This window comes from Filicampus tigris, chromosome 10 (genome assembly GCF_054856515.1).
Source record: "Filicampus tigris isolate MCC_2025a chromosome 10, RoL_Ftig_1.0, whole genome shotgun sequence".
In the NCBI taxonomy this organism is placed as follows: Eukaryota; Metazoa; Chordata; class Actinopteri; order Syngnathiformes; family Syngnathidae; genus Filicampus; species Filicampus tigris.
In genome coordinates, this window is record NC_141226.1 from 19,059,470 (window position 1) to 19,085,168 (window position 25,699).

At 43.0% G+C, this 25,699-nt stretch overlaps 2 protein-coding genes across 9 annotated transcripts; one reads left to right on the top strand and one right to left on the bottom strand.

Annotated features, from left to right (window-relative positions):
- Positions 1–1,923: 1,923 nt before the first annotated feature.
- On the bottom strand, positions 1,924–19,820 carry cbarpa (CACN subunit beta associated regulatory protein a). Of its 4 annotated transcripts, XM_086043565.1 has the most exons (12): positions 19,721–19,820; positions 16,888–17,017; positions 16,661–16,781; positions 12,945–13,016; positions 10,225–10,370; positions 9,844–9,905; positions 9,598–9,760; positions 8,279–8,459; positions 7,885–7,998; positions 6,692–6,890; positions 6,400–6,601; positions 1,924–6,049 (listed from the first exon to the last, which is right to left on the bottom strand). In XM_086043565.1, exons 4-12 carry the CDS (start codon positions 12,990–12,992, stop codon positions 4,333–4,335), a joined length of 2,832 nt encoding a protein of 943 aa, XP_085899691.1. In that variant the 5' UTR covers positions 12,993–13,016; positions 16,661–16,781; positions 16,888–17,017; positions 19,721–19,820; the 3' UTR covers positions 1,924–4,332. The 4 variants fall into 4 exon arrangements, with proteins under 4 accessions (XP_085899691.1, XP_085899692.1, XP_085899694.1 ...); XM_086043566.1 differs by lacking the exons at positions 12,945–13,016; positions 16,661–16,781; positions 16,888–17,017; positions 19,721–19,820 and adding an exon at positions 12,698–12,812; XM_086043568.1 differs by lacking the exons at positions 12,945–13,016; positions 16,661–16,781; positions 16,888–17,017; positions 19,721–19,820 and adding an exon at positions 11,247–11,403.
- On the top strand, positions 17,589–24,694 carry LOC147141167 (midnolin). Of its 5 annotated transcripts, XM_086043569.1 has the most exons (10): positions 18,674–18,824; positions 18,952–19,162; positions 19,744–19,849; positions 19,979–20,134; positions 21,774–21,867; positions 21,962–22,021; positions 22,133–22,567; positions 22,656–22,755; positions 22,824–23,021; positions 24,028–24,694. In XM_086043569.1, the coding sequence occupies exons 2-10, from the start codon at positions 19,099–19,101 to the stop codon at positions 24,273–24,275; spliced, it is 1,461 nt and encodes a 486-aa protein (XP_085899695.1). In that variant the 5' UTR covers positions 18,674–18,824; positions 18,952–19,098; the 3' UTR covers positions 24,276–24,694. The 5 variants fall into 5 exon arrangements, with proteins under 5 accessions (XP_085899697.1, XP_085899699.1, XP_085899695.1 ...); XM_086043572.1 differs by lacking the exon at positions 18,952–19,162 and having other exon boundaries at positions 18,675–18,824; XM_086043570.1 differs by lacking the exon at positions 18,674–18,824 and having other exon boundaries at positions 18,833–19,162; positions 24,031–24,694.
- The last annotated feature ends 1,005 nt before the right edge of the window (positions 24,695–25,699 follow it).

Here is a 25,699-nt window from a genome sequence, read left to right on the forward strand (position 1 = left end):
GTACCACCTGAACAAAAAATTCTTAGCTCTACAAATACTACTATCATGACCAACGAGTAGGTTGCCAAGTGGCCAAAATAAAAAATGAAACCGTTTTTTTTTTCCCTCCCTAAATATTGTTTTTCTCCCCAATCTGTTCCCGTGTCCCCTCCACAAAAAATTAAAGCATTCTATAATATATTTTATAAAAACATTCACGTCACATTTTTTTTTCCGATTTTGTCTCACTTTTTCCTTCAATTGTGCTTTTTTAGCATCTCAGTATGGTAGTAATATTGGTTGTTCTTTGCAGAGGATAAAGAATATGTACCAGTGAGTACAGTGGACCTCTGCTATAGCAAGGGATCGGGACCAGGCTGGCCTGCGAATGGCAAAAATGTGCATATAACTGATGCCCATTGAAATGCATTGGGATTTTTTAATGGGGGTCCACTGTATTGTTAGATCTGTCTACATGTGTTGCTCTAGTTTGTGTTCAGATATCCATCGCTTTTTTTCAATTTTCTTAGGTGAATGGTGTTTCCGCCTTACAGACATTGCATTGTGAAAATAGAAATAAAAAATCTAAATTGGACATAAATGTTTTTCACAGGACAGCGATGATATGCTTTTTAGTACACAACGTGTAATTCTCTTTGTTTTATGTTTAGTTTGGCAGTAACGTTCAGTTGAGCTTGAGTTAGGTTGCTTGTTGCGAAGTGAGTTGTGTCCTCTGCCACCAGGCAATGATCGTATCTCAAGTTTGCGCTCACAAGCCAAAGCAAAAAACTGCGACGGTCGATGCTTGTAACTGGAAAACTCCTAAGTCGGATCACTTGTATTTCAAGGCGCCACTGTACTCAAAGAATGATTCTGTTTAATTAGTATTAGCATTGCTCATAAAAGTTGAATAAAATTATGTTAATAATAAAAGTCTGAAGTCTCTTTCAGAGTATAAGGTGATTTTTTCTCTCTCGCTCTCTCTCGTTTGTGTACGTGTGTATTTTGACAAATGGCCATCTCTGAATGAGCGTTTTGCGTCAGGTTGCCCTTTCAGGTATTTATCGTGGATGATTGCTGAATTTTCTGCATGACTCATCCACTGCTATAAAGCGAAGAGACACGCGCGCTCGCAAACTCCTACCTTCCTGTTGAAAAGACTGACTGTGACGTCATCGACATTCCTCTCACCCATAAGAACGTGATGAGGAATTAGTTCCACGTCAGTTTGTGTAAGAAAAGCGTTTCCAGATTAGTGCTGCCATCCAGCTGTCAACTGCTCTATAAGGCAAATCCAGCTATCCATTTTTTTTAGAATTTAGGTCGCGGGTAGTGATGTGTTAGAATGTAACACGTTACCATAATCGATTTTTTTTTTTTTTTTTTTTTTACAGCAGCGACTAAGATAACGCGTTACTTTTCTAAGAGAAACAGTCTGGTTACAGTTACTTTCATAAGTCACAAATTATTACTGCATAGTCCTCAACATCCAGGTCACAGACGACTAACTACCATTCACCAAGCTGTAGTTCCATTAGCTGCCTCTTGAGGGCAGCAGTAAGTACACTTGAATAGTAATCACTTTTCAAACACGGTTTTTCCTCACGCGTGTACGTGACAAATAATAAAATACAGGAGGAGAACTCATTCTTAGATGAAGACAGCAAACAATTGTACATCATAGAAGACTTAAGGTTGTTGGCATCTGCTGAATGTAAATAACGTAACTTGGTTAGTTTTGAAATCAAGTAATCAGTGACTTAAAGTACTTTTAAAGTCAAGGACTTGGGAAGAAGGGAGGAAGAGTGCTGCACTCAGTACAAGGACTGGACTGGTCGCTGGCAAATCACAGCGCACATAGAGACACTCACTTTCACACCCATGAACAATTTTGAGTCTTCAATGAACTTAACAAGCATGTTTTTGGAAGTATGAGAATAACCATAGAACTGCAAATGGAATTTATTGCGGCATGTGGGAAACGGTGCGGCCGCTTCGGATAATATGAGCAATCATTCAATAGCATTGACATTAATTTGATCATAGCATGGAAATGACCACAAAAGCATCTTTACTGTACATCTTTTCCCCTCCACACCACAAGCAATTGTGTTGATTTGTTAAACAATACATACAAAGCTCAACAGGTGACAGACACACACTTATCAATTCCAGCAATATCTCTAAGTCACTAGTTAATAGTATTGCTATTCAAATATTCAAATGCTTTTGTCTTCCTTCTTCATTACAGCAGTGAAACTTTATTTTAGTTGTATTATACAGTGGGTAACTTATCCTTAATAAAGAAAAAAAAATTCTCTAACGTTACGGTAAGTTTCATGTTGGCGCCATTTAAACAAAAAATAATTGCCACAGAATGGATAATGTGCCACCCACATTGGAGGTTCTACTGCACGATGTGCGAACTGAGGAAGACTTCAGTGAATGGTTTATTCCGTAATAAGAATTTGGTTTGAAGTGAAACAACTGAAACTATATGTACAGTACCAATATTTGTTGCATTACCTAAAATTGGTTAGGTAAAACACACACATTTAATTTCATATATATATATATATATATATATATATATATACACACATACACACACACATTTCATTAAACAATTTGTTAATTGTAATTATATAAACGTTTTTTTTCAAATGGAGATGAATTATTTTACTACTAAAATAAAACCTTTTTCATTCACATTTGAACTTTCTCCAACCTCATAACAATTTGCCCGTTTTAAAAATCAAATGTGGCTTTTGAGTACGAAGGTGTATTAAAAGCAATGCGCTTCCGTATTTGAGCACCAGTGCTAGATTGTGCAGGTATACCTCATGTTTTGACCCGTAACGAGAATGAAAAGGTCCACGGCACAATGTGGCTGAATTCTTTTGGTCTCGCTCCGCATAGAATTTCCTGCCAATATTTCTAAAAATATATATTGTTAAAAAAAAAAAAAAAAAAAAAAAAAAAAAAATCAATCCAACACCGAATTCCCTTCGTTGTGCCAAAAACGCTCTTCACCGTTGTTATTTAGAGAGCGGCGCAAACACTGGCGTCCCTTGTATCCAAATACTCCCCTCATGGAAACTAAAACAAGAAGGACACTTGCGGAGGATATGGTTGCTTATGATAGAAATACTGACATGGATGTTTCTTCCCAACAAAGTGCTTTGTTTTTTTTTTAAGTTTGAAACTGTACAGTCTTTCACTTACACAGTTTCGGACATACAGTAGTTATAGTAGTAGTAGTAGTAGCATGCGGTAAACTCACAATTTGTTTCAAAATATTTCTAAAGATGGAGGCGCTAAATTGTGTTATTCTGTGCAATATGTTGAGCAGGTAAAAAGGGGTGTCACATGTCACAGCACATGGCATCACAGTGGAGATTAAGGTCTGAGAGGAAATGTGGGCGGAGCATGGCCATATAATGCAGTGTTCCCCCGCTGTATCGCTCTTCATTGTAGATTTTTCAGAGACAACAAATGCCTGCGAGAGTTGTTGTATGCCGTTTTTGTATGTGTTGCTGCTCTGTGTGTGTTAAAATGACCAGGTATGCTAATTCCCAACAGCCCGCCTATGAAGTTCCACATTATATTTTGTAAATTCCTCATTCCTGCTTAGTTTACACGGGCATTGGTTTACTATTTAATTCGTGTTTAGCACCAGGCATGTTTTCGGGCAGCTAATGGGTCCTTTGTTTATGTTGAGTGAGGTCGGGCATATTGTTGGACAGCTAAGGGGTCCTAACGAGAGACGTATCGAGTCTGTTAGCAGTTAGCTGCAGATGCGCGCTGTTTTTTTTTCGTCGTCGTGTACGCGCCGGGATTGAGCGAGTTTGTTGAGCTCTGTGGAATGGATTGGAGTGCTATTAAAGCCACGTTGTTCCCTATCACTGTGTCCGGTCTCGCTCTTTGATTCGAGTGACCGTTTGGATGAGTCGTTCCGGCGAATCCCCCCAAATTCACATATAGTCCTAGCTCTCCACAACATTATATGTTAGCATTAAGCTAGAGGTGTTCCGTTAGAAACATTTGTATGTTTCGGTTGAATATCGTGGTGCTAGTTTAACAGTAAATTTCCGATGGGAGTGACAAAAGTGTTAATTACAGAACTGTACTTTAAAAGTATTTGGCAAACGTTTGTCTCTGGGTACATTTAAATGTGTAAGTAGTGGTTTTTTTTGTTTTTTTTTAATAGCTGCAGATTTTCACTTATTGCGGTGGGGTCTGGAACATAATCCTTCGGATAAATGGGGGTTCACTATATTTGTGATTGCCATGTGTCAGACTAATTTAGCATAATGTTCATCTATGAAAACCTGGGATACAAGTATGATGAAGTTACTTGGGACTGCGGTCAGGCGAGGCGGTGTGAGAGGCAGCGAGCACGCTCTCGGTTCCTCCCCGGCCGAGCTCGGCCGTGCGCAGGCCGCCGTAGAGCCTCTCCTCCACCGCTGCCGCCAGTTTGTCCGTCAGGCCACCGGATGGGCTGCTGTTGTTGTTCCTGTTGTCAACTCGGGGGTCCATGCAGCGCGCGCTTGTGCTTTTTGTGTCGGAAGAAGTTTGCCGACCGTCACCCTGGCCGCTCGCGGTCGCATCGGTTCTGACGTCCAAGGTGCCTCCGTCGCGGGATGCCTCGTCAGCGCTCTCTCTGGCTGCCTCTTCGCAGGCCGCAATCTCACTGGCTTCTTCATCCGCCGCGCTGGCGATGCGCGAAAGTGTGCTGTGGTACCTGGTGTCCAGAGGGTAACTGGCACTGTCGCCTCTGGGCAGCGGAGTGAACCTCTGCCGCTCCAGAGATGGCGAGTAGCGACCCCCGCTCCCCGATCCGGGGTCGCTGTATTGCTTGCGTCTCTGCCACTGCTTGCGCAGGTGCACTCTGGAGCGGTGCCTGGTTCGAAATGGCGAATCCGGCTGGTCGAACCTCGGGTCGTGCCGGAGGAACTCGTTGAAAAGCGCGTCCGTCTTCTCGTCGATGCTGTAGTCGCGGCGGTGCAGGCGCGGTCGGTGGAGAGCGGAGGGCTGAGAGGTCTGCTTCAGCAGCTGAGATGAAATGTGCGACAGAGGTTCCTGTTTCTGTGGATGAATGGGTTTGACGAGCGGATACGGTTCTTGGAGCGAGAGGCTACCCTTGTGCTTCTCCTCTGTGCTTTCGGTTAAATCGTCTTCCAGCTCCTCCTGGAACAACCTGGTGTCAGTGCTCTCGCACACGGAGCCTTTTCTCCCTGAGCTTGTGAAGAACAACCTCCTCTCCGAGGCCGTCTTCCCGCGAGGGGCTGCGGGAGTCCCAAAAATGCGCATCTCCTCAGGCCCCTTGGATGGCGTTTCGATCGAGGCGTAGCCGCTATCCATCTGAAGGAGCTTGCGGTTTCCCACCTCCCCTTCTCCGTCGACCCCGCTTCCCGATTCGCCGGTTCCGCCCGATGCTCCTCTGATGCCTCCCTCCATCATCTCGCCTTCTGCTTCCGGCTCATCATCCAGGTCTTGGGACAGGCAGCTGTCCAGCTGCCCGGTTCGGGCCCCGGCACCGCCAAGCGACGAGACACTTTCGGCGTCGCTGCGGATGGACTCCCGGTCGGTGCTGCTTTGGTCCGAGGAGGCATATTGCTCCAGGGAAGCTCGCAAGCTCCAGATGTCTCTGTAGAGAGACGGTTGAGCCTCCAAGGACTCCTGCCGAAGACCAAACGAAAGAGAAGAACCTGAATCTGCTCTTGGTCGGCTCTCAACTCCTAACAGCGCTTCTTCGTCGTCGTCCACTTCCATCTCACAATTTTGCCTTAGATCTGCTGCTGCGCCGTCTTGACTTTTCCTGGGCGAGTCTTCAAATTGAACAACTTTGGCTTCCTGCTGCGGCTCGAACAAGTCGTCGTCCTCTCGTGGTTCAGCGCCAACTCTGCCATTGTCCGTCGTTGTGACTGTATCTGGTTTCAATGCTTCCTCTACTCCTGGTTTGTTGCCTGAGATGCTCTGTTTGGAGCAATCATTTGTTTGCCGAGGCGGGTCTTCTCTCCCGCCGCTGTTACCGCTGACCTCCACCACCACGGCCTCCAGATTTAGCCTGAACACAGTGAGAAAGCGTTTATTTCACCAAGAACGGCAAAGACCATGTGGCAGAGGTTGGGGAATCCAGTCATATGGCTTGACTCGACGTTTAGGAATTGGGAGCTTGACATGACATTTGACATGGTATTCATTGGACTCGACTTGAAGTAAGTTTCATGGAGGGAGCGCCCCGAGATGACTAAATTTGGATTCAAGGATTCTCTTCGGCGGAAAAGCAGAACGGCAACGTTTACAAGTGAGATACTTCATCCGTCGCTACATATCCCACAGAGGTAAGATAGGTTAACGTCAAAGTTTAGCTAATTGACTTTCTCCCACCTCTGCTGCGTGGTACGACAAAAGTACCTGTGGAAGAAGACCGAGCTGTGGTGACCCATGGACGGTTGAGACAGAGACTCAGCAGACAGAGACTGGAGGCCACTGGCCTGACTTGGAGTTTGCGGGAAAGACCCCGTCGCACCATTTCGGAGAGAAGAGTCATCGTCAGTATGGTCAGTGGTTTCACTTGCAGCTCTCTGCCTCTGGAAGGGTCTTCTCTTCGGGGATCCTGGTTGACCATCCCATGAAAGGATACAGATCCATTTTTTAAAAAGGGTTTCTCCCAATACCGCCTTCATGGCAGCGTTCCCGCACAAACCTTTGGCATCGAGACTGGCGGCCCGGTGGCTCCTGTCGAATTTCCATCGCTTGAAATACGGCCCAGCTCCCTCCAGACTGGTGTGGCGCCGCAGTTTTGACAAGAACTGTAAAACTGAAGTCTGGCCGGGAACATGGGTGGTCTCTCCCCGCATCATGTGTTCAGTCGGAGCCTCTGCTCTGCCCCCAAGAACCTCCAACTGACCGGCACAAGGAAGGGATGGACGATGATCGGAAATTAACGTTTGTTAAATTGGCACGCAGTGAATGATAATGATGATGCCAGTTGGAGAGTTCCGCACTGAAGAACCTCTCCCAGTGTTAGCTAAAATGCAGGAATATATTCTGTCAAAGCGAGGGATGTAACGATTCACTCAAGCCCCGATTCGCTTCAATTTTTGATTTTCAGTTCCTGATTTTCGATTGAATTTTTAAAAAATGCTACCATGCTTGTCTCTGTGCACTAGTGTGGTTCTGCAGCCATCCACTCAATGTTTGGCGCAAAAGCATAATGTGATCCACACATTCAAAATGTGCTATACATCTTGAATGAAAAAACGTTTCAAGACGTCATTTTCTCGATGAGTTTAATCAACTCGATTTTCGATTAATCGGGGCAAATCGATTTTAAATCGCTTTTCGATTAATCGTTACATCCCTAGTCAAAGCTTAACCTGAACTTCTAACACAGTTTGTCCAGTGTCACAAGTAGAAGCCCCAAAATTATATTTGGGAAAACATTCAAAGGTGAGCCAAAGTTTGTAAAAGCTCAGGCCAAAAGCCTCAATTCCACCAATCGGTACCGTTCGGATCCGTTCAGCTCAGTATGCTCCATGGTAAAAGGTCCCACAATATACCATCTAAACCGTCCCACTTTTCAGAACCCCTTTCTTGGGGTTAGGTTCGCAATGGTACTCAATGGTACCCTACACACACTTCTCTCTGCTGATTGGTCAACCTAGAAATGCGCCTTCTTCGATTTTACAATTAAGGATTTGAATGGAAAGAAAACCCCTAAAAATCCCATGAAAAGGTTGACCTGATCTGTACCAGAGCGAACCGAATTGTTCCACCTGATGGAAACTAATGTCCCATCCTGGTGACTCCACTGAACTAAAACATGCAACTCCAAAGTATTTCATTCGGAATAGAGTATTACAAATGTTTTAAAAATGACAAATGGCTGATGCTCACAGTCAGAGAGCCCCGTCTGGGAATCTGGTCCAGGATGATGGAGTGATGCGCGTCTCCTGGCAGACCTCCGCTAAGGCTTTGACCCAACCAGTCTGACACTCTGCTGTCAGTCGGCTGGCAGAGAAAGAGAACAAACACTCGTGTCAGAATTTGCTATGAATGAAGATGGATGTTTTTTGCTCCTTATTAGGCTTGTGGAGCACAAATTCTGTGTTGCAACAAGTGAGCCATTTGTGACTGGGTGACGTTTCTACGAGTTGTCCGGTTTCCTTCTACATCCAGGAAGATTGCATGTTAGCTGACCGACATTGAGAGGTGGGGCACACCCAGAACCGGTCGCAGGGCTTGTTCTGATGAGATACTGCTAAATTAAGGTGCGATGGATCGCGGTTACCTGGTAAATGGTGAGAGGCAGCTTGGGAGCCGGCGCCTCAGTGATGTTGACAGAACTGCTCTCAGTTGAGTCACACTCCATGATGGTGAGGATCTTGAGGTCACACGGGGCCGGCGGCAGGTGCAGGTGAGTCAGCCGAGCTTTTTTCAGGTGGTGAAAATCCCCCTCGGTCAGAGTGTATCTGATGAAAATGCAAGGGAAATTCATCTGAAATCAGCTGCTTCCAACCAAATTAGCCAATTTCATTATTCTGAAAATGTGTTTATTATTGTTGTACGGTAATGAATTATTTGCTACAAGTAATGTATCTTTGTTCTAGTTTTCAGAGAAAATGTCCCACGCTTTAAAGGGAAAAAATGTAGCCATTTTATGAAATTAAAGTTGGACTTACTAAAATGATTTTTCATGATTTTTTTTTTGCAGGGGGTGGGATTTATTTTCTTTCATTTAAAGTCAAAATTTGGGTTTTGTGATGAATTTTAGGTGGGGATATTTGTTTCAAAGAAAAGGTCATAATATTGTGAGAAAGTATTTTTGAGAAAAAAATATCTGTTAGGTAAATGCAGAAATATTAGGGAATAAATGTTATGTTTGAGGAAGTTTTTTTTTGGTTGTTTTTTCGGGAAAGAAAATATACATAAATTAAGTATTATATTGAAATTATTTGGTGAAGTAACATTTCTTAAGAAAGAAGTTGAACTTGGTTCATCTATCTACACCAATGACTTATAGTGACTAGTGAACAATTAAATGTTCTTTCACTAGATTGCTGGTCCAATTAACCCTACAAAGGAATAAAATGGTCACCAAATTTTCCTTTTTTTTTTTTTAATCAGAAATGAAACTTTTCTAGTTGCATTTTTTTGTGCTCTAATTCAGAATCTGCCCTTGCCGTATTTAGTCATATGTATGAATGAAGCGTTAGGTTCAGCAACAGGTGAATTTTTTTTTTCCTGAAACATCATAGCTATAAATGACAACTTACTGTAGAATCCATATTGCGCAAGATTTTACACATCAAAGTTAAAAGCAAAAAACATCTCAAAAACCTGATGTGTTGTGGAAAACAAAGACATTTTTTCAAATCAGCATAAAAATACTGTACATTCAGGGGCAAATAAAGCCATCTTTTGATAAAAACGTTCTGTTGACCACTCTAATTATAGCTTTGTGTTCAACTAAACAGGTTTCACACTAAGTAAATACGTATGTAAATTGAGGTAAGATCATCACTATTTCGGCGCACCTGTATATACTTTTTGGGACATTTTTATTTACTGCTGTGCTAAAATATGTGCCTTGGCTCATGTGGAGCGCACCTGCGTCCTTTGTCCTCCGTCATCCTCTCCTGTTCGTACAGAGCAGATTCGTTGAAGGAGACTCTGCGGCCCGTTAGCCCGGTGGAAACAAATCTCTCGGACTCCCCGTCGTGGCAGCTCGAAGCCGAGAGACCGTCCGTTTCATCCAGTCGAATGGTGATCTCTGAGTGACACATGGGGGGAGGTTGAGTGACGGCGCAAGGGTGAGGATATGTGCTCATGTTGACCGAGTGTGTGACCTCTGACCTTGGGTGGGCTGAGAATCGTCCACGTAAGTTGTGTTTGTCTTCTCGGGGTCATCACTCGCTCTGAAAAGGACGCATAATCTTTATCGGCACCCACTGAGGCATCGCTGTTTGGTTTCTTTTCCAATATTTTTGCAGTCCAATGAAAAGCACGTAAGTCCAAGTGTGGTAAGTTTTGTGTTTTTTATTCCAATTGCAAAACTGTTCTAATAATTTACGCATGTGTTGCGTAATCCGTTGCCATTGGAGGATAAATTGAATGGGGCGGGGGGAGAAACATCGCAATGGCCAAGAGAGCATTTTGCTGGTAATTTTCCCTATGGATGCTCAGCAGTTATCCTGATCTAGAGTCCAAGTGAAACTGTAAGTGTGGCGCACGCACCTGGAGTAGCGTCGGCCATCCATGCAGCAGCGGTGGCAGAAGAGCAGCAGCAGGGAGAGCAGGACCAGCGTCCCCCCAGCGAAAACACTCAGCAGCACCAAGAGCAGCACATAATTTTCCACCTGGCCCGCCGACAGAGGCACATCCTGGTGGGAAAAAAACATCGGCACTGCTTTTATCAGCATGAGTACTTCCACTTGATTTGCACTGTAGTTTTGTTCCCCCCCAAAATAGATGAAGACGTTCTATTTTGTACTCGGCATATTTGCTACGCCCACGTGTGCATCCTCCAGGAAAACAGCCGTTCCTGACATAAACATACCACTCAACACCTACTGTGTTTTTATTGTGACATTGAAGATGATGGTTGGTAGTTGAGTGGTTAGCACACCGCCAAACAAAAATGTCACAAAAAAAGAATGTAGACTGAAGTCTGGTACTGAATGAGTTCATGTGAATTTGAGATTTGGACGCCACGTGCGGTCGAGTCGCGCCGGAAGTGACGTCACGAACCGAACCTGCGAATTTGGACACAGCCAAAGTGTTTGGTAAATTCACATCTTTAATTGAAGTGGATGAATAAAGTGTCTTACATATTAATTCATGGTTCATTCGCCTTTATTTTAGCGTAAGACTGTAATACAGATTAATTGAATATATTTATTTGCATGCGTTTGTTAAAAGATACGTGGGAATAGGGTCTTGAAAAATAAACTGCAATTAGATGACGATTTCGAAAAAGGAAATCGTTCACCCCTCGGGGCGATCATCCACTTTGTCACTCTGATAAAGCACGTTAGCACCAGCTCACCCATCTTACTTGTCACACTTTGTTTTTGTGTCTGTACCCTTTATAGTCAAGCCGCGAGTGCAATAATGGATTCTTCTCCCGAGCTCGGAATCTCTTGGTGGCATTAGCCGGTCAGCTAAGCGACATATTATTTAATAAGGATTTAGAATTAACACGGGGGAGTTGCTAGCTCCTCACAGTGATTCTTATCCCCAGACAGACTCACACGTACAAAGAGACAGCACTCTCTCTGATGAATACTCGGAGCGTCTTGGCTGAGCAATCGAGCCTCGCGGACCCTAATCGAAACGTCATCCAGAGCCTTAATTCAATTTCCAAGCGCTTCTCAATGAGTGGGGAAATGAGGCCTCTGAAGGCTAAAAATGGAAACGGAGGAGGATGCAGACGCACATGAGCAATCCCCGTAGCGAGCCAGCCCAGCGTCCTGCTGCATCTGTTTCTGATGTCACTTTCCGAAGAGGGTGGAGTTCAGTTCACAAAGTAACCGAGTTACTGGGGAAGAACAACTTGTGTACGTGTTGCAAAGTTGAAAGCAACGCAATGGAAGATGCTAAATAAATACGCATACGATAAGTTGACCGCGGTGAAGTTTCGTCAAGATTGGGTACTGCATGCGTCACTTTCAGGAGTGGCCTCGTGATATATCCAGTAGACCTCATAGATTGATTATAATTATTATAAACTTTGAGAAGAATGAAACAGAAGACATGCACTAGAATTAGAAGTCACGCTGATTCATTTTCATGCTGAGTGAAACACTAAGAAGTCGTCTGAGTTCTCCAAATAAACATGTCAGATTATTTTAGCGAAGCTTTCAGTATCAGTTAAAAGTTTGGGTTCCCTCAGACATGTTCATACTTTTACAAAAAAAAAGCATTTTTTGGTTAATGGAAACGCCTGAATATTTCTCTCACTGAGCACAATCCTCCTGTCCCGACACATCGTATATTCAAATAAAATGACAAACTGAATAATATGAAATTCAGATCTTCCTTAGACAACCACAATTATCATTCTTAATATTCAATAAAAAAATTAAAAAAAAACACACAAAACAAAACACAAATTCAAAAATAATTTCCTAATAATTTACAAAAACTTTTAAAAGTATACATTTTTTCATGAATTTCACTGGGTGGGCAGTCTGTCAAACTGTCTCCGCCCCTGGTGTTAAAGCATGACAGTTTGTGCATCAAGGTCAATTCCTTTTGATTGTACGGCCCCATCTGGTGTGCGCGCCTTGGCCACCTGGGGGCAGTATAATTCAGACATAGTGCACATGGAGATGGCCACAACCTGGTGAGCTGCAGCAATATTTGTAGTGTACGTGCAGCACACCTGTTAATGCTCACAGGGGGACTGTCCAGGTTGCCCCACCAATATAACAGAATGAACAAAACAAAAACAAAATGAGTGAACACTGTCCACCATGGCAATGACAAATATTGGACGAGAAATTAGTGTACTTGCCAGGTACAATGTCCACATATTAATGTTGCTTTAGGGCTTACAGTGAGTATTCCCGAATAGTGGAAAAGCACAGGTCGAACATATATAAAGTGATTTGAAGGCAGATATGCTAACCACTAGTGCGCTGTGCTGACCTCAGTAAAATGTTTTCAAATAAATAACCCGGATGTAAAGCAAGTCATTTCTACTTACCAGCAAGCATGGGCTGTTTTATATTCATTAAATGCAGCCCTGGCCTACATTCGTCTGAGGCCTTCGGGGAAATACAGTATGTGATGTCGTATTTGTTTGACTACACGGCTCGAGCGACATCTTTCATCTGCGAGTACAAGTGTGCGTATGTACTCAATTGTCTTTGACTGCAGATCAAGACGTCCCCACATGGACACTCGACCTGACGAGCAGTTTGCGTGTGTGTTGCCGGCTCGGGGTTACTCACAGTGGGGTTCTCCGTCAGACTTGTCAGAGCGGGCGAATCATTGCTCATGGTCCAGGTCAGCGTGGGCAAAGCCTGCAGAGGACCATCAAAGTCAGAGAGCGTCCAAAAACACCGCATCTGTCTTTGTTGCTTTTCATGTCAGTGTGGCGGCACGTCCGGTGATAAATTTCACTTCATTGGTCCGAAAATGTGAATGTACGACTCCGAATAATGTTGCCAGTGGGAAGATGTGTTCAAAGCCTGAAAGGGGAAGTCAACCCAACATCTATGCGCTAGTTGAAACATGACATTCTGATTAATATTGCATTTGCGGAATATGACAAATCCACCCGTTTTTAGCTATCTGTGGGGGCAGCCATTTTGCTGTCGGCTGAAAATGACATCACAGTTGCTCAGGGCTCTGTTAACGACCAATCACGGCTCAGCTTCAGAAAACAGGTGAGCCGTGATTGGTCGTTACCTGAGCAGTGAGCAGCTGTGATGTCATCTTCAGTTGACAGAAAGTGACAAAATGGCCGCCCCCTGAGATAGCTTAAAATGGGTGGATTTTGCCGCTTAATTCATATTCCATAAACGCAATATGAATCAGAATGCTGTGTTTCAACTAGTGGGCTTGCTGGGAACATATTCTTGTAAATAATTTGGGGGAGTTGACTTCCCGTTTAAAATGAATTCACTTTTGATTACAGAAGCATACTCTCATCATGAAAATTGCAGAAATGGTTCCGCGGACACGGACTCAAGCTCCTCCCATGGCCATCTCAGTCCCCAGACCTCAACCCCATTGAAAACCTGCGGCGGGGGCAAAAGTGGCGAGCGCAGGAGAGGAGCCGGTTTGCTGGATGATTTCGATCGCTCTTTTATAAATACATTTTACAGGAGAAAATAAGATGCTGTTTTGTTGGCAAAAGGGCCATGTACAAACATCACAGGTGCTAATAATTGTGGAACACATCACTTGATGTCAAATCATTTTTTCTTAATGTGGTAGTTTTTTCCCCCCATTCAATAAATCCACTTGAATTAACGGTTGGATTTTACACTTTAAAAAAAAAAAATGTTGGTCCTATATTATTTGGGGAGGAACTGAATTTTGTAGATGCTAAAGAGCACTTCTGTAACCGGGGGTGTTAATAATTATGGAGGGCAGTGCAGTTTGCTGTAGCTACATGTTTTATTCAGAACTGCACAATCTACCATAGATAAATGGAATTTTGAGCTTTCTGTACTCAACGTCAAATATCAAGTACCTACTTCATACAGAAAGGGTAGTCTCTAGTACTTTAATACTAGCATGCTAAATGAAATGTAAATATAGATATTTGAAGAATCATGGTGACTTAATAGATGCTGTGCGCTCTTCATGTGCATTTTATCAAGGAAATACTGTACAAAGAGAAAGATGATTTTTTTTTTTTTTTTTTTTTGGTCCGCTCTCCCGCACCTGCATCAGAAGGCAACATACTGTGAATTTGTGATCGCCTAGGCTGGCCGTCACCAAGCAGATGGACCAGCGACTCCTGCATGATTGGATTACAACCATTTTTGGGTGATTATGTCAACACCGTCTGATGAAAATCCCCTGCACAGGCGGCTATAAACACCGAGGGCAATTATATAAACTACTGAGTTTCTGTTTTTTCTTCTGCAAGGCTCTTCGAAAGCTGTTATCTCTGATTACAGTAATTCCCAGCTCAACAAATAATTACAATAAAAGGCTTTCGAACAATCACATCTGGACACATCCACATGGATGATTATTTTAGAAGGCTGGGGGATTAAGACCTCCCTAGTTCCCCAAAATGTTATCAGTTTTTAACCGCACTGCCGTGAAGGTAATGGATTAACATCAGACAGGTGCATTTGCAGAGATACTGTCGCTTTTGAAAATGCATATTTTGCGAAAGGCTCGCGACGGTTGTTTGCGTTGCGGATGTTTTGGTCAAATGACGGCCATCTTTAAATTGAACCTTTTGAATGTTTCTGAGTGCATGTGAGACAGAGTGAGGCAGAAGCATTCACGTCACATTATTACGTATACGTCAAGTCCTTGGTAGCATTCCTAACACACACACACACACACACATAGAGCTAACTGCTGCACATTCTCCAGCCATGTGACTCAGACGGTATTTTATGTAATATCTCATACATATCATCGGAGCTAAGGTAGCTATGTTAAGGACGATGAGCTCAGCAAACACGCACACGCACAACCGCCTATATTTTTTTTCTTAGTCTGGTTAATGAGTCCAAATCAGTTGATCGTTTCGTTTGTCTTGGGAAGATCATATTGGTTTATAAGTGTAACTGTAGCCCCACTTTCATGTATCTTATCACCAAATGAGGGAAGAAATGACAGCTCGTTCGGTGCAGAAAATTCAAAATAATGTCTGTCTCAAAAACGAAATGACCTTCTAAGAGAAGTACTCATTTGATAACATGCTTATAAATGTAATTGTAGTTTGCACAATAATACACGGAAAAAAACTGCAACATGGAGGACAGTTACAATATTCGACATGTTGATGAAGCAATACCTCTCAGACAGTGCTAATCAAAACAGAAATTATTATTATGATTATGATTCTTCTTCTTGTTGTTGTTGTTCTTCTTATTATTATTATTATTATGATTATTATTATTATGAAAGGCTTTTGGGGCTTGTTTTATAAAGGTCTTGGATGGGATAATGTTAGATTATGCAAGTGTGCCTAATGTTGTGGCCAAAGTGTACCGCAAAAGCATGCTTTTGCTTATCATTAACGCATTAACAGCAGCAAGCATGGATTATTTTAAATCACAGTCATAATTACAAAACAAAAGTGGTTTAGTTGTTTTTAATGTATTTTATTTTGTGTCAGTCAGATTGTGTAAATCAGAAGAAAAAGGGTACTAATGAAAATAAATATTTTAAAAAACTGTGTGGTGGGGGTGTATCAACAGAGAAAAATATCTGGGTATTTTTTTTACAGATTATACTTTTTCAAACCTTTTTTTTGGTAAAAGGCAGAATTTTGTATGTTGGATTTTTTGGGGAAATTTTTTGTGTGAAAGTCATATTTTTCCACAAAAAAAAATTGTATTGATCAGAAAAAAAGAATATTTGTGAAAAAAGTTGAACAAGAATTAAGTCATTTATTTGTAGGGGTTTTTTTTAAATAAAAAAAGTAACATCCTTGTCCCCTTTCAAAGAAAAAACTGCATTTTAGCAAGTGTAACTTTTTCAAGAAAAACAATATTTGCTGAAAGTCAGTTTAGTCTTTGTTGTATTTTGAAGTTTAAAAATAAGGATTTTGAGAAAAAAAGCATTGTGAGCTTTCAAGAATAACATAATGTTTTGTTTTTTTTAGGAAAAGTATCTTTTTTCATCTTGTATGCCAGTGACATATAGTGACAGGCAGAACGATTAAATATTCTTCTCCTAGATGGCAGAAGGTGCAATTGCCCTGCGAATCCACTTGTTGACATTCATGCATTTACTTTTGTATCACTTAGCATTATTTCAGTACACTTGTTGTGAAATTTTTGTTTGGTGTAATAAGTGCCTCGGCTCAATAAAGGTTGGGAAACACTAAGTGTGCACTCGAGTGATGCTTCCAGTGTTTGCACCATGCAGTTGTGCGCGTGAGTGGGTTGGGCGGGTGCTCTCCAGACACTCGGTCACTTTTTACAAAATTCATCTCGTGTGTTTGTGAGTGCGTGTTGCATCTTACGTTCTAAACAGAAGGTGTTGAAGTCGCTTCCCTCCACCGGCTGTCACTGTACGGAGACCCTCATCCTCATCATCCTCATCCTCTCTCCCGCGTCCCACATGCCCCGCTGCTCCCAGCCCGCCTGCGTGGGAACAAATCACGGTGAGCGCGATCATCCACGACTGCATAGCTACCAAACGTCTTTTTACGTAATCAGACGACATAGTATCACATCATCATCAACTCGCCTGCGTGGGCGCCCAACGCTGGTGGTCGTAGTGATGGTGGGGTTCCTCCTCTGGCTGATCCGCGGGGACTCGCCGAGACGAAGGTTCCGGTCCAGCCTGCCCCCCGTCTGCATCCTTGAATCAGGGGGAGCTTGGAGATGCGCCGGAGTTATGAATGAAACGCGCACGCCATTGGACACACCCACACTACCCGCCCGTCCCTGCTTCCGACGCACCACGTGACCAGCCCCGACGATGCTGCTGCTACTGATGATGAGGATGATGATGATGATGATGCGAGATGATGGAGACTCCCCATGCACCCCCCCCCCACGCCAAATTCACAGCTTGCTGCCATTCATCGTCTTACAATCGATTAGATGATTCTTGAGTGTGGTGCAGTTGATTCATTATTATTATTTTTATTTATTTATTTATTTATTATTATTTTTTTTAAATTTATTTGCTTACGTCAACGTGTTTTTCCACCATTCATAGGAGTGATGAACGTCATCATGTAAAGACGTTGTTGTAGTCTGACTTTTCACCACACGGCGGCAGCATTGCACCAGCAGTAGGAGGTGAATACAGTGGCTTCGCTTTAGTGGTCTGCATTGACTATACTGTACTGTATATGAAAACGCTTTGCGCTTCCTGTACACTAGGTGGAGGTATGCACCAAAGTGACAATAGAGCATGTATTAGAATCATTTGGTAAGTATAGTCAGACAGGACAACAACTAATTAATGAGTTAAGAGGTCAGAAAGTAGCTTTGAATACTAGAGACATTTTCACAGAGAAGTTCTTGTGAGTTAGGTTTTAAAATTCTATGTCTATTTTTTTAAAGAGTAGGGTTGAATAGGAGGTTGTGAAATAGATCAAGACCCATACTCCAGTTCAGAAGGTAGCGGTAATGCACCAAAAGTTGTTTGCCTATCACCAAAGACAGAAGAACAACAAGAACAAGAAGAAGAAAAAGAACAAGAAGCAGAAGAAGAAGCAACCGTAGTCTTGGCAATTTGGATTCGGTTTCCACAAGGATTTAGGAGGCTCATTACCACCAGGCTTGTAACTTTGGCTAAAATGCGACGTGGGATTCTGGTTAAGGTAAGCCAAAGTAACTTTAAAGTAAATCTTTGTGGGCTTGAGATGGGCACACCACGGACTGGTCGATTCACAAGACACAAAAATTCAAACGACCATTGACACCAAATGGTCAATTTAGAGTCTTGCGTGAAGTCCTCCCCCTGTGTAAGAGGGGGAGAACATACAAACTCCTACCAGAAAGGCCGATGCCCAGATTCGAACCCCCAACCTTAGAACCGCGAGGTAGAAGATTTAATCTCCCCAAACACCATGTCGCCCATTTGTGTTTTCCAGAACTATTTGCGTATCATTAAGTATTGATAAAAACGATTACACAAATTATGAATGAGATGCACATAATCACAAAGGAGACATTGAACTCATTTGTCAAAGTAACCACAGGTTAGGATTCCTGTTGAAATATTACATTTCTTTTGCGTAATTGTGTTGACTATGCGAATTTTCAAGCTCTGGGTTGTGACATTCCAGAGAACTTGACACATCTGAGCAATGATGGCAGCTGAGGCCAAGGAGAAGTGGGGAGGAATGCGAAGGAGAAGACCAACACGCTGTGTGTGTACGCGCGCGCGTGTGTGTTGAACTGTGTGTCTTTGCTCCAGTAGCTCTGACGTCAGAGATGCGTCTGCTCCGGAGAGCAGGACATCCTGTGCAATTGTTCTTGGCGAGACTCTGAAAATGTAAAGTAGCCCAGCCCCTCCTCGTGAGTGAGTGAGTGAGTGAGTTTCAATGTAAGGCACATGCTGCTCACGTCGTGTGCGTGTGTGTGGGCGCTCATAACCGTCACAATTCCAAGGGCTTTTAATTATTGCAACGTCTCTTGATTGCAACGGGGCTGTGAACAATGAGAACGGTAGGTAGGCGATAGTGGAGCAAGCGGAGATGTGACGCAGACCGGAAAAAGAGGGGGTGTTGTGGGTGTGCCTATTTTTAGTCCCAGTAAGGAGACGCGTATTAGTGGCATTTCTCTGCCCTGCCAGGCTGTGCTCTCCTCCGTGCATCATGTGACAGGTGCAGCCCCGAAGCCCGGCTGAGCACCAGAGGTGGGACGTGAATACTAAAGAGGCCGGGATGAGAGAGGCGTTTTGCACAATCCTCAGAGCAGACTTGTTCTCACCGTCGTAGCAATGAAGTCAACACTCTTGTTTCCCAGTGCGGTGGTGGTGTGCTCCTGTTGGTTTTCTTACCAAGGTCATCACACGCTGATCATATTTAATCAAAATTGAGGGATGGATTTTCAATGTTAATTTATTTAGGATCGTGTTTACATACATGTTTTGGCAAAATAGGACACAGTTAATTTTTCCAGTATTTGTATTTTTTATGTGAACGTTGATTAAAGTTAATGTTGGGGGGGAAAAAATCATTTACTCTATTAGGTGAAATAAAGCAAATGCGCTGGCATTTGGGGGTGACAAAACAAAAGAAAATCTGGCTTTGAATGTCATTGTCATTTGCTATAAGCAATGGGGGATCGATTAAAATAGGAAATTAGATTTTAAGGATGTTTCGCCCGGTCCTACTAATTATTACTTTTATTATTTCTTCATTAATACTGGTATGTACGAATTACAGTACAATGCTTGTTTTGTGTTTTTATTATTCTAAAGCAGAGCTTCACCGATCACCAGCTAGGGACTAAAGTAGGCGGTACCTTCTCGAAAGAAACCATTCCTATTGGACAACGCACTATGACTTATGTCTCTCTGTCTCCCTGATTGGCTGTGGGTTTGGATGGGCGTGGCTTACCGAAGACCGTTCCTCTGTTGTAGTAAAACGGTGGCAGGCAGACTCTAGCTTTGACGATTTGTGTGGTAGCTTCAGCTTCTCCCTCAACGTTAAGTGCTGCATTGCCTTCATCCGAAACTTGGTATCTGGGTGAGTAGTCGAATAGTTTGAGGGATGACACACGGACGAAACGTCATAAAGCCGTGTCTGTTTTTTTTTAAGTATTTCAATTGTATTGTGTATCTTACAAGGGGGCGTCGGTCGTTTCTGTATTCACAGCGGTTCCACTATGCGTCTGGTCGTCGACTCCTGCTCAATCGGCGGCACGTTGGAGCTCGTTGTCCCCAGAGGGGAGACTGTGGACGGGCTGAGGACGCGCCTCTCCCGTCAACTTAACGTGCACACTCACAGCATCGTCCTGCTGCACAAAGACAAGTAAGCCTCCGACACTTTTCTTATACGGCGTTCCAGTGGTGGAAAGTAACAAAGTACAAAGAAATACTGTCGTATTTCAGTAGATTTTTTTTCAGGTGTGTGTGAATTACTTGAGTATTAATTTTGTCTGATGACATTTTACTAACCGAGTACAAATACTGTCAAAAAGGTTTATAATTGCCCGTTTGAGCCACAAGATGGCGGCAAAGGACTATGTTTGGCACAAAAATAATCTAGGTGAGTTTTTTCAGTGAATAATGGAGGATTCCCCCCCCCCCCCAAAAAAAAAATTCTAGACATTTCAAATTATGGTCATTGACTTCATGTTTCTTGCTAAAATACCCAAATTGGGAATTGTCTTCACATATATTGCTATATAGTTACCAATTCCCCTTTTAAAATAAATGTGATATTTGAATATTTTTTACTAGCCTCTGATTTCAAAACCACTTATCCATCAGTTTGCTGTGTATCATACATTTTTTGGGGTTCACGCAGTCATAACGGCCCTCTGAAGGAAACCATAATTACAATTTGCCCCCAATGAAAATGAGTTTATAAAGCCTCACCCAAGTCATATTTTGAGACTTTTTTTTTGCCTTAAACATCCCAGGATGCTGGACACCTCTGCTGAAATGCGGTTGTGCTACGTCCTTAGTTCAAGAGATCATGCATTTTTACCCCTGGAATTAAATCAAATTAAATATAATCAGACTTTGGTTCAGTTGTTTGTGTTTTCTGCCAAAAAAAAAGACGTTGGCCATTATTTTAGGCCACGACTCCAAAGAACTTAACTGTATCTGTTTTGTTTTTTTTAGGATTTATTTTTTGACACCTTTTTACCTTTATTCCCTAAATTCGAAAAAAAAAACTCGACACCATCATCTTTTCAAAATAGGCTCGTTTCTTGTTTCAGCCTATGTATCTGTCAACTGCATAAAAGAGACATAAACATAGGTAAAGTCACTTGCAATTGAGCTCTTGATTGATTGAGAACTTGGGAGGTAGCAACATGGGGGGACGTCAACAGGACGTCCTATCAATGAACAAGTACAAACATGTACGATTTAGAGTCTTGTACTTTTTTTTTTTTTTTTTTTTTTACACAAGCATCTGTTCTTCTACTTAAAGCGGAAGTCAACCCAAACATATTTTTTTCAAGAATATGTTCCCAGCAGGGCCACTAGTTGAAACACAGCATTCTGAATAATTTTGCGTTTGTGGAATATAAATTAAGCAGCAAAATTCACTCATTTTTAGCCATCTCCGGGGGCGGCCATTTTGTCTTCTGTCGACTGATAATAACATCACAACTGCTCACAACGACCAATCACGGCTGACCTGTTTTCTGAAAATGACCCGTGATTGATCGTTGTGAGAAGTTGTGATGTCCTTTTCAGTCGTCAGAAGACAAAATGGCCGCCCCCAGAGATGGCTAAAAACAAGTGGATTAACACTTATTCCACAAACGCAATATTTATCAGAATGCCCTGTTTCAACTAGTGGGCTTGCATAGAACATATTGTTGAAAAAAATATTTTTTGCGTTGACTTCCGCTTTAAGTACAGAGTGCGTGAGTACTATTGCCACCTGATTGAAGCAGTATTAAAAACCAGTCTCTCCTCTTGTGTCGTGCTAGGCAATTGACTGCTGGGAAACTCGTGGAGCAGGGTGTAGCAGATGGCAGCAGACTGACCTTACAGGTGCCTGGAGCAGTCCAAGCTGGTTTACTTGTAGGTTTCTAAACACACACGCAGAGAACATGTCCGCACATTTTTTGGGGGGGGGGGGTTACACTTCATATTATTTCATCATATCCCTCCACAGTTTACTAGTGCCACAGTGGAGAGGATGGTGGAAGTTTTGGAGAGGTTAACGGAATGCGAGGTAAAAGTGCAGACTTGACTATACTGCAATGATTCCCAACTAGTGTGCTTTTTTTTTATTTATTTTTTTTTTTTTAAACTTTCACCTGTTTCTGTCCCGACAATCATGCAGATCAGCGATTTCCTCTCCGGGTGTTCACCTTTGGCCATTAAACTGGCACTTGGTGTCCACACAATGCATGTGCAGCTCCAGCTGTCTGCTCAGGATGTGGCAAAGCTGCAGCTGGACAAAGCTATTAGCAGCCCACCCCCAAAGGTCGACACGGGCCAGTCTGCTTTGAGCTGCTCCCCCACTGACACAAGCGCCCCGCGGTCGGCTTCTTCTCCCCCACTCGCATACTCTGCCGGCTTTGTGCCATCTGGCCCCCAAGCTGTTTCTTCTATGGACTGCCACCGCCAAGCAACTTCTCATCACTCCCGTCGCCGTGGCGCTCTTTTGACGCCTTCCTTGCACTCCGCTCGCCCACTTGCAGCCACCACGCCGGTTTGTTTCAATGACTCCATTGCTGCACCTCAGAGTCCATTACCTGCCTCCACCTTCACAGAGGTCAGCCATGTTGGATCGGATACATCGTTCTGTCCTGGACAAACGACCCTGTTTTTTTTTAAATAATCTCATCCTTGATATTTTACAGTCTTTTCACTCACCCACTGCTGAACCGATCAAGCGGCCGGGTGCAGTCATAGAAAGTGTCGTTAGGCGCTCTGAAGGGGCGTTCTCTGGAACTTTCTCTGGTGAGTCCTGATTGATGAAATCACGTGATGGTGAATGTAAAATGTAATCTCATCTAATCTGCCATCAGGCACTCTAACGCCGTGCAGTCGCAGCGGCGTTAGCCATCGTCGCCGCGGCATCGCCATTATTCTGCAGATCCTCGATGACCTCCTCAGAGCTGCCTCACGCCACCAAGGGGCTTTGGCATCCCTTTGTCCGGCTTCGGACCCTCCGGCTCAGGAGCACAAACGCAAACAAAAGGCCGAGCCCGTCAATGAGGCTCCGGGTAGGCGCAATCACAGTTTCACTGAAAAACTCATTCACTGCCAGCCATTTTCAGACCGTCCTTTACCCTGCCACGTGAAAAAATATTTTCGAAAAAAATATTTTCAAAAAAAATATTTGTATATTTTATACACAAATGCATCCCTGGGGTTGAATGTCTGGATTCTTCGTAAAAGACAAAAATAGATGTCATTGGCAGTAAATGAGCAAGTGGGTTGGTGATTATGGAGGACAAGACAAGCGGTTTGTAAAGACAACATTTGTAGGTTCAAATTTAGTGTCAAAGTAAACCATGACTTTAGCTTTTCCAATTTGAGCTGAGTCGAATGGTTGAATCAAGTCAGTAGAGGTGTCAGAATTAATCGAATAATTGACAATTACGGCTGCGCGACATTGGGAAAACATGCGATATGGATGTTGACTATATGCAATACCGATATTAATGCGATATTCAACATGTACCTAGAGAAGTGACATTTTTATAATCTAATGAAAGAAGTACATTTTTTTCATACGGCAAAATAAGCAAGCTCAATGTGTTCGTAGCTAACGAATTGTAATTCCCCTAGATAATGTCCCAACTATTTGGTGGTGATGCGCAATTTACGTTTCCATCTGACTGGTCAAATTCAGATAAAAGCATACCATTCCAGAATAAAATTATTGCATATCTTTGCGATATGCATATTGCATGAGCTAATATTGTGATATTGATATATATATATATATTTTTTATATATTGGTCATCCCTACAAGTTATCGATTATCAAATTAATGGACAGCTATTTTAAGAATCAGGTAATGGTTTAGCAGTGAGTGCGGCCAAGAGAAACACTACGAATTGAAGAGAAAGCAATTCCAGAAGTCAATTAGTACAATTTCATGGAAGAAATATAAGAATTTGGGGTGTAAATGAGGTCAGTGTTGCCAATAGTGTTTAGGCCAGCATCGAGTGCCCCTAGACTGATTAAATTGAATCGTCCGCTCCTTTCTACTCTTATCCGCAGCAGAAGAGGCCTGCCAATTCCACACCAAGTCCGAAGAGAATCAGACGTTGCACTGCAAGCTAAAGCACTTGCAGTCTCTGATGGACCAGCGACGTCACCACAGGCAAACGCGCAGAAGTTCCCAATTTTCACAACCAGCTCACCCCTATCAGCGTCACGATCGGCCCTCATCTCCATGGCAGCAGGCCAGAGGAGCGGACCTGAAATTACATTGGCCGCCAAAGTGTGCACGTGCTACCGTGGAGTGAATTATGAAAAGAAATGACTGACCGAACACTATTTGGGTCACTTGGATCCAGCATGTCTTCCTTTGCTTATCCATAACTGAAAAGAACAGATTGCATTACACTTGTTGTTCCCAATATAATTAAGATACAAAGCGAAGCAACGTTAATGCTTCAGTTTGATTTTGGTTTTCCTGCCTTCAGGAAATGATGATGAAATATATCCAGAGAGGCCAGTAGGTGGCAATGTTTACATTACAAGTGTGGTACTGAAATGACCAGGACTTTGATTGTCTTTTCCGAACATACAATGTCACGTCCATGCAAAGTCTGCTCAGTAGCACAAAGCCCAGACAACGTGTGCTCTCGTCATGCATGTAGTTGCTGGAACCTGAAGAGGGCGGACTCTTGTAGCCAAATTCATTAAAAACATTGCCAAACCAACAAAAGTCTCGATTCCATCTATCCATTTGCTCTCACAAAACTCACCCTAATGATGACAAGCTGCAGCTTTTCCCGGCTTGCTTTGGGCGAGAGGCACTCACATTCACGCAAATGGACAATGAAGATTATCGGATGGGCCGATCATGCATGTTTTGGGAATGTGTGTGTGTGTGTGTGTGTGGGGGGGGGGGGGGGGGGGGGCTGGAGAACGTGGAGAGAGCCCCAACGTAAGCACAGGGGGAAATTGGCAAACTCCCCACAGAAGAAAGCCACCGCCGAATTTCAAACGCTCGCCCTCAAAACTGTGAGGCAAATGTCCCAACGACTCATCCCCGCCGCACTGCCAGGCTCTACTCCATACTGTGTTTATGAGACACTCGATGCGAAATGTAATTTGATCATTGGCAACATGCCCTGTTTTGCTTTTCACGCCCTTCAGCAACTTTCAACTTGACGTCCACTTGTGATTTACTCTGGATGAAACTAGACAGCTAGGAGGCTCAGCGACCGACTCCACCAATTTCCAATTACTATACTATGATCGAGTTCAACAGCAGAACTAACTACAACAAAGGTGCAACTGCCAAATATTACTTATCTCAATTGTAACAATTACTTTTTATTCCCACAGACAAAAACAAAAGTTTTTGATACAAAAAAACACATAACTCCCTTCAGAGATAATATTTCCAACATTATCAATATTTCCCCTCGCATTTGATCTGTATTACGTGTACACGACCACTTGATTCCAGTCGGCGCTGTCAGGAGGAAGCGGCCATTTTACGTGGCTGATGACGTCAGTTCCGTCACATGAGGTCAGCACAAAAGAGCGCCAAAGAGGCAGACTGCCTCGGTGGACCGTTATGACCTGCAGGGTCACGTGACACGCATGCTTATCTTGTGATTCCTTCAAATTCAGGCAGTATAGTTCAAGAAAAAACACACACGGTTAAGATATAATTCAAGAAAAAAGACACATTATAACGCATGAAGCAATTTGG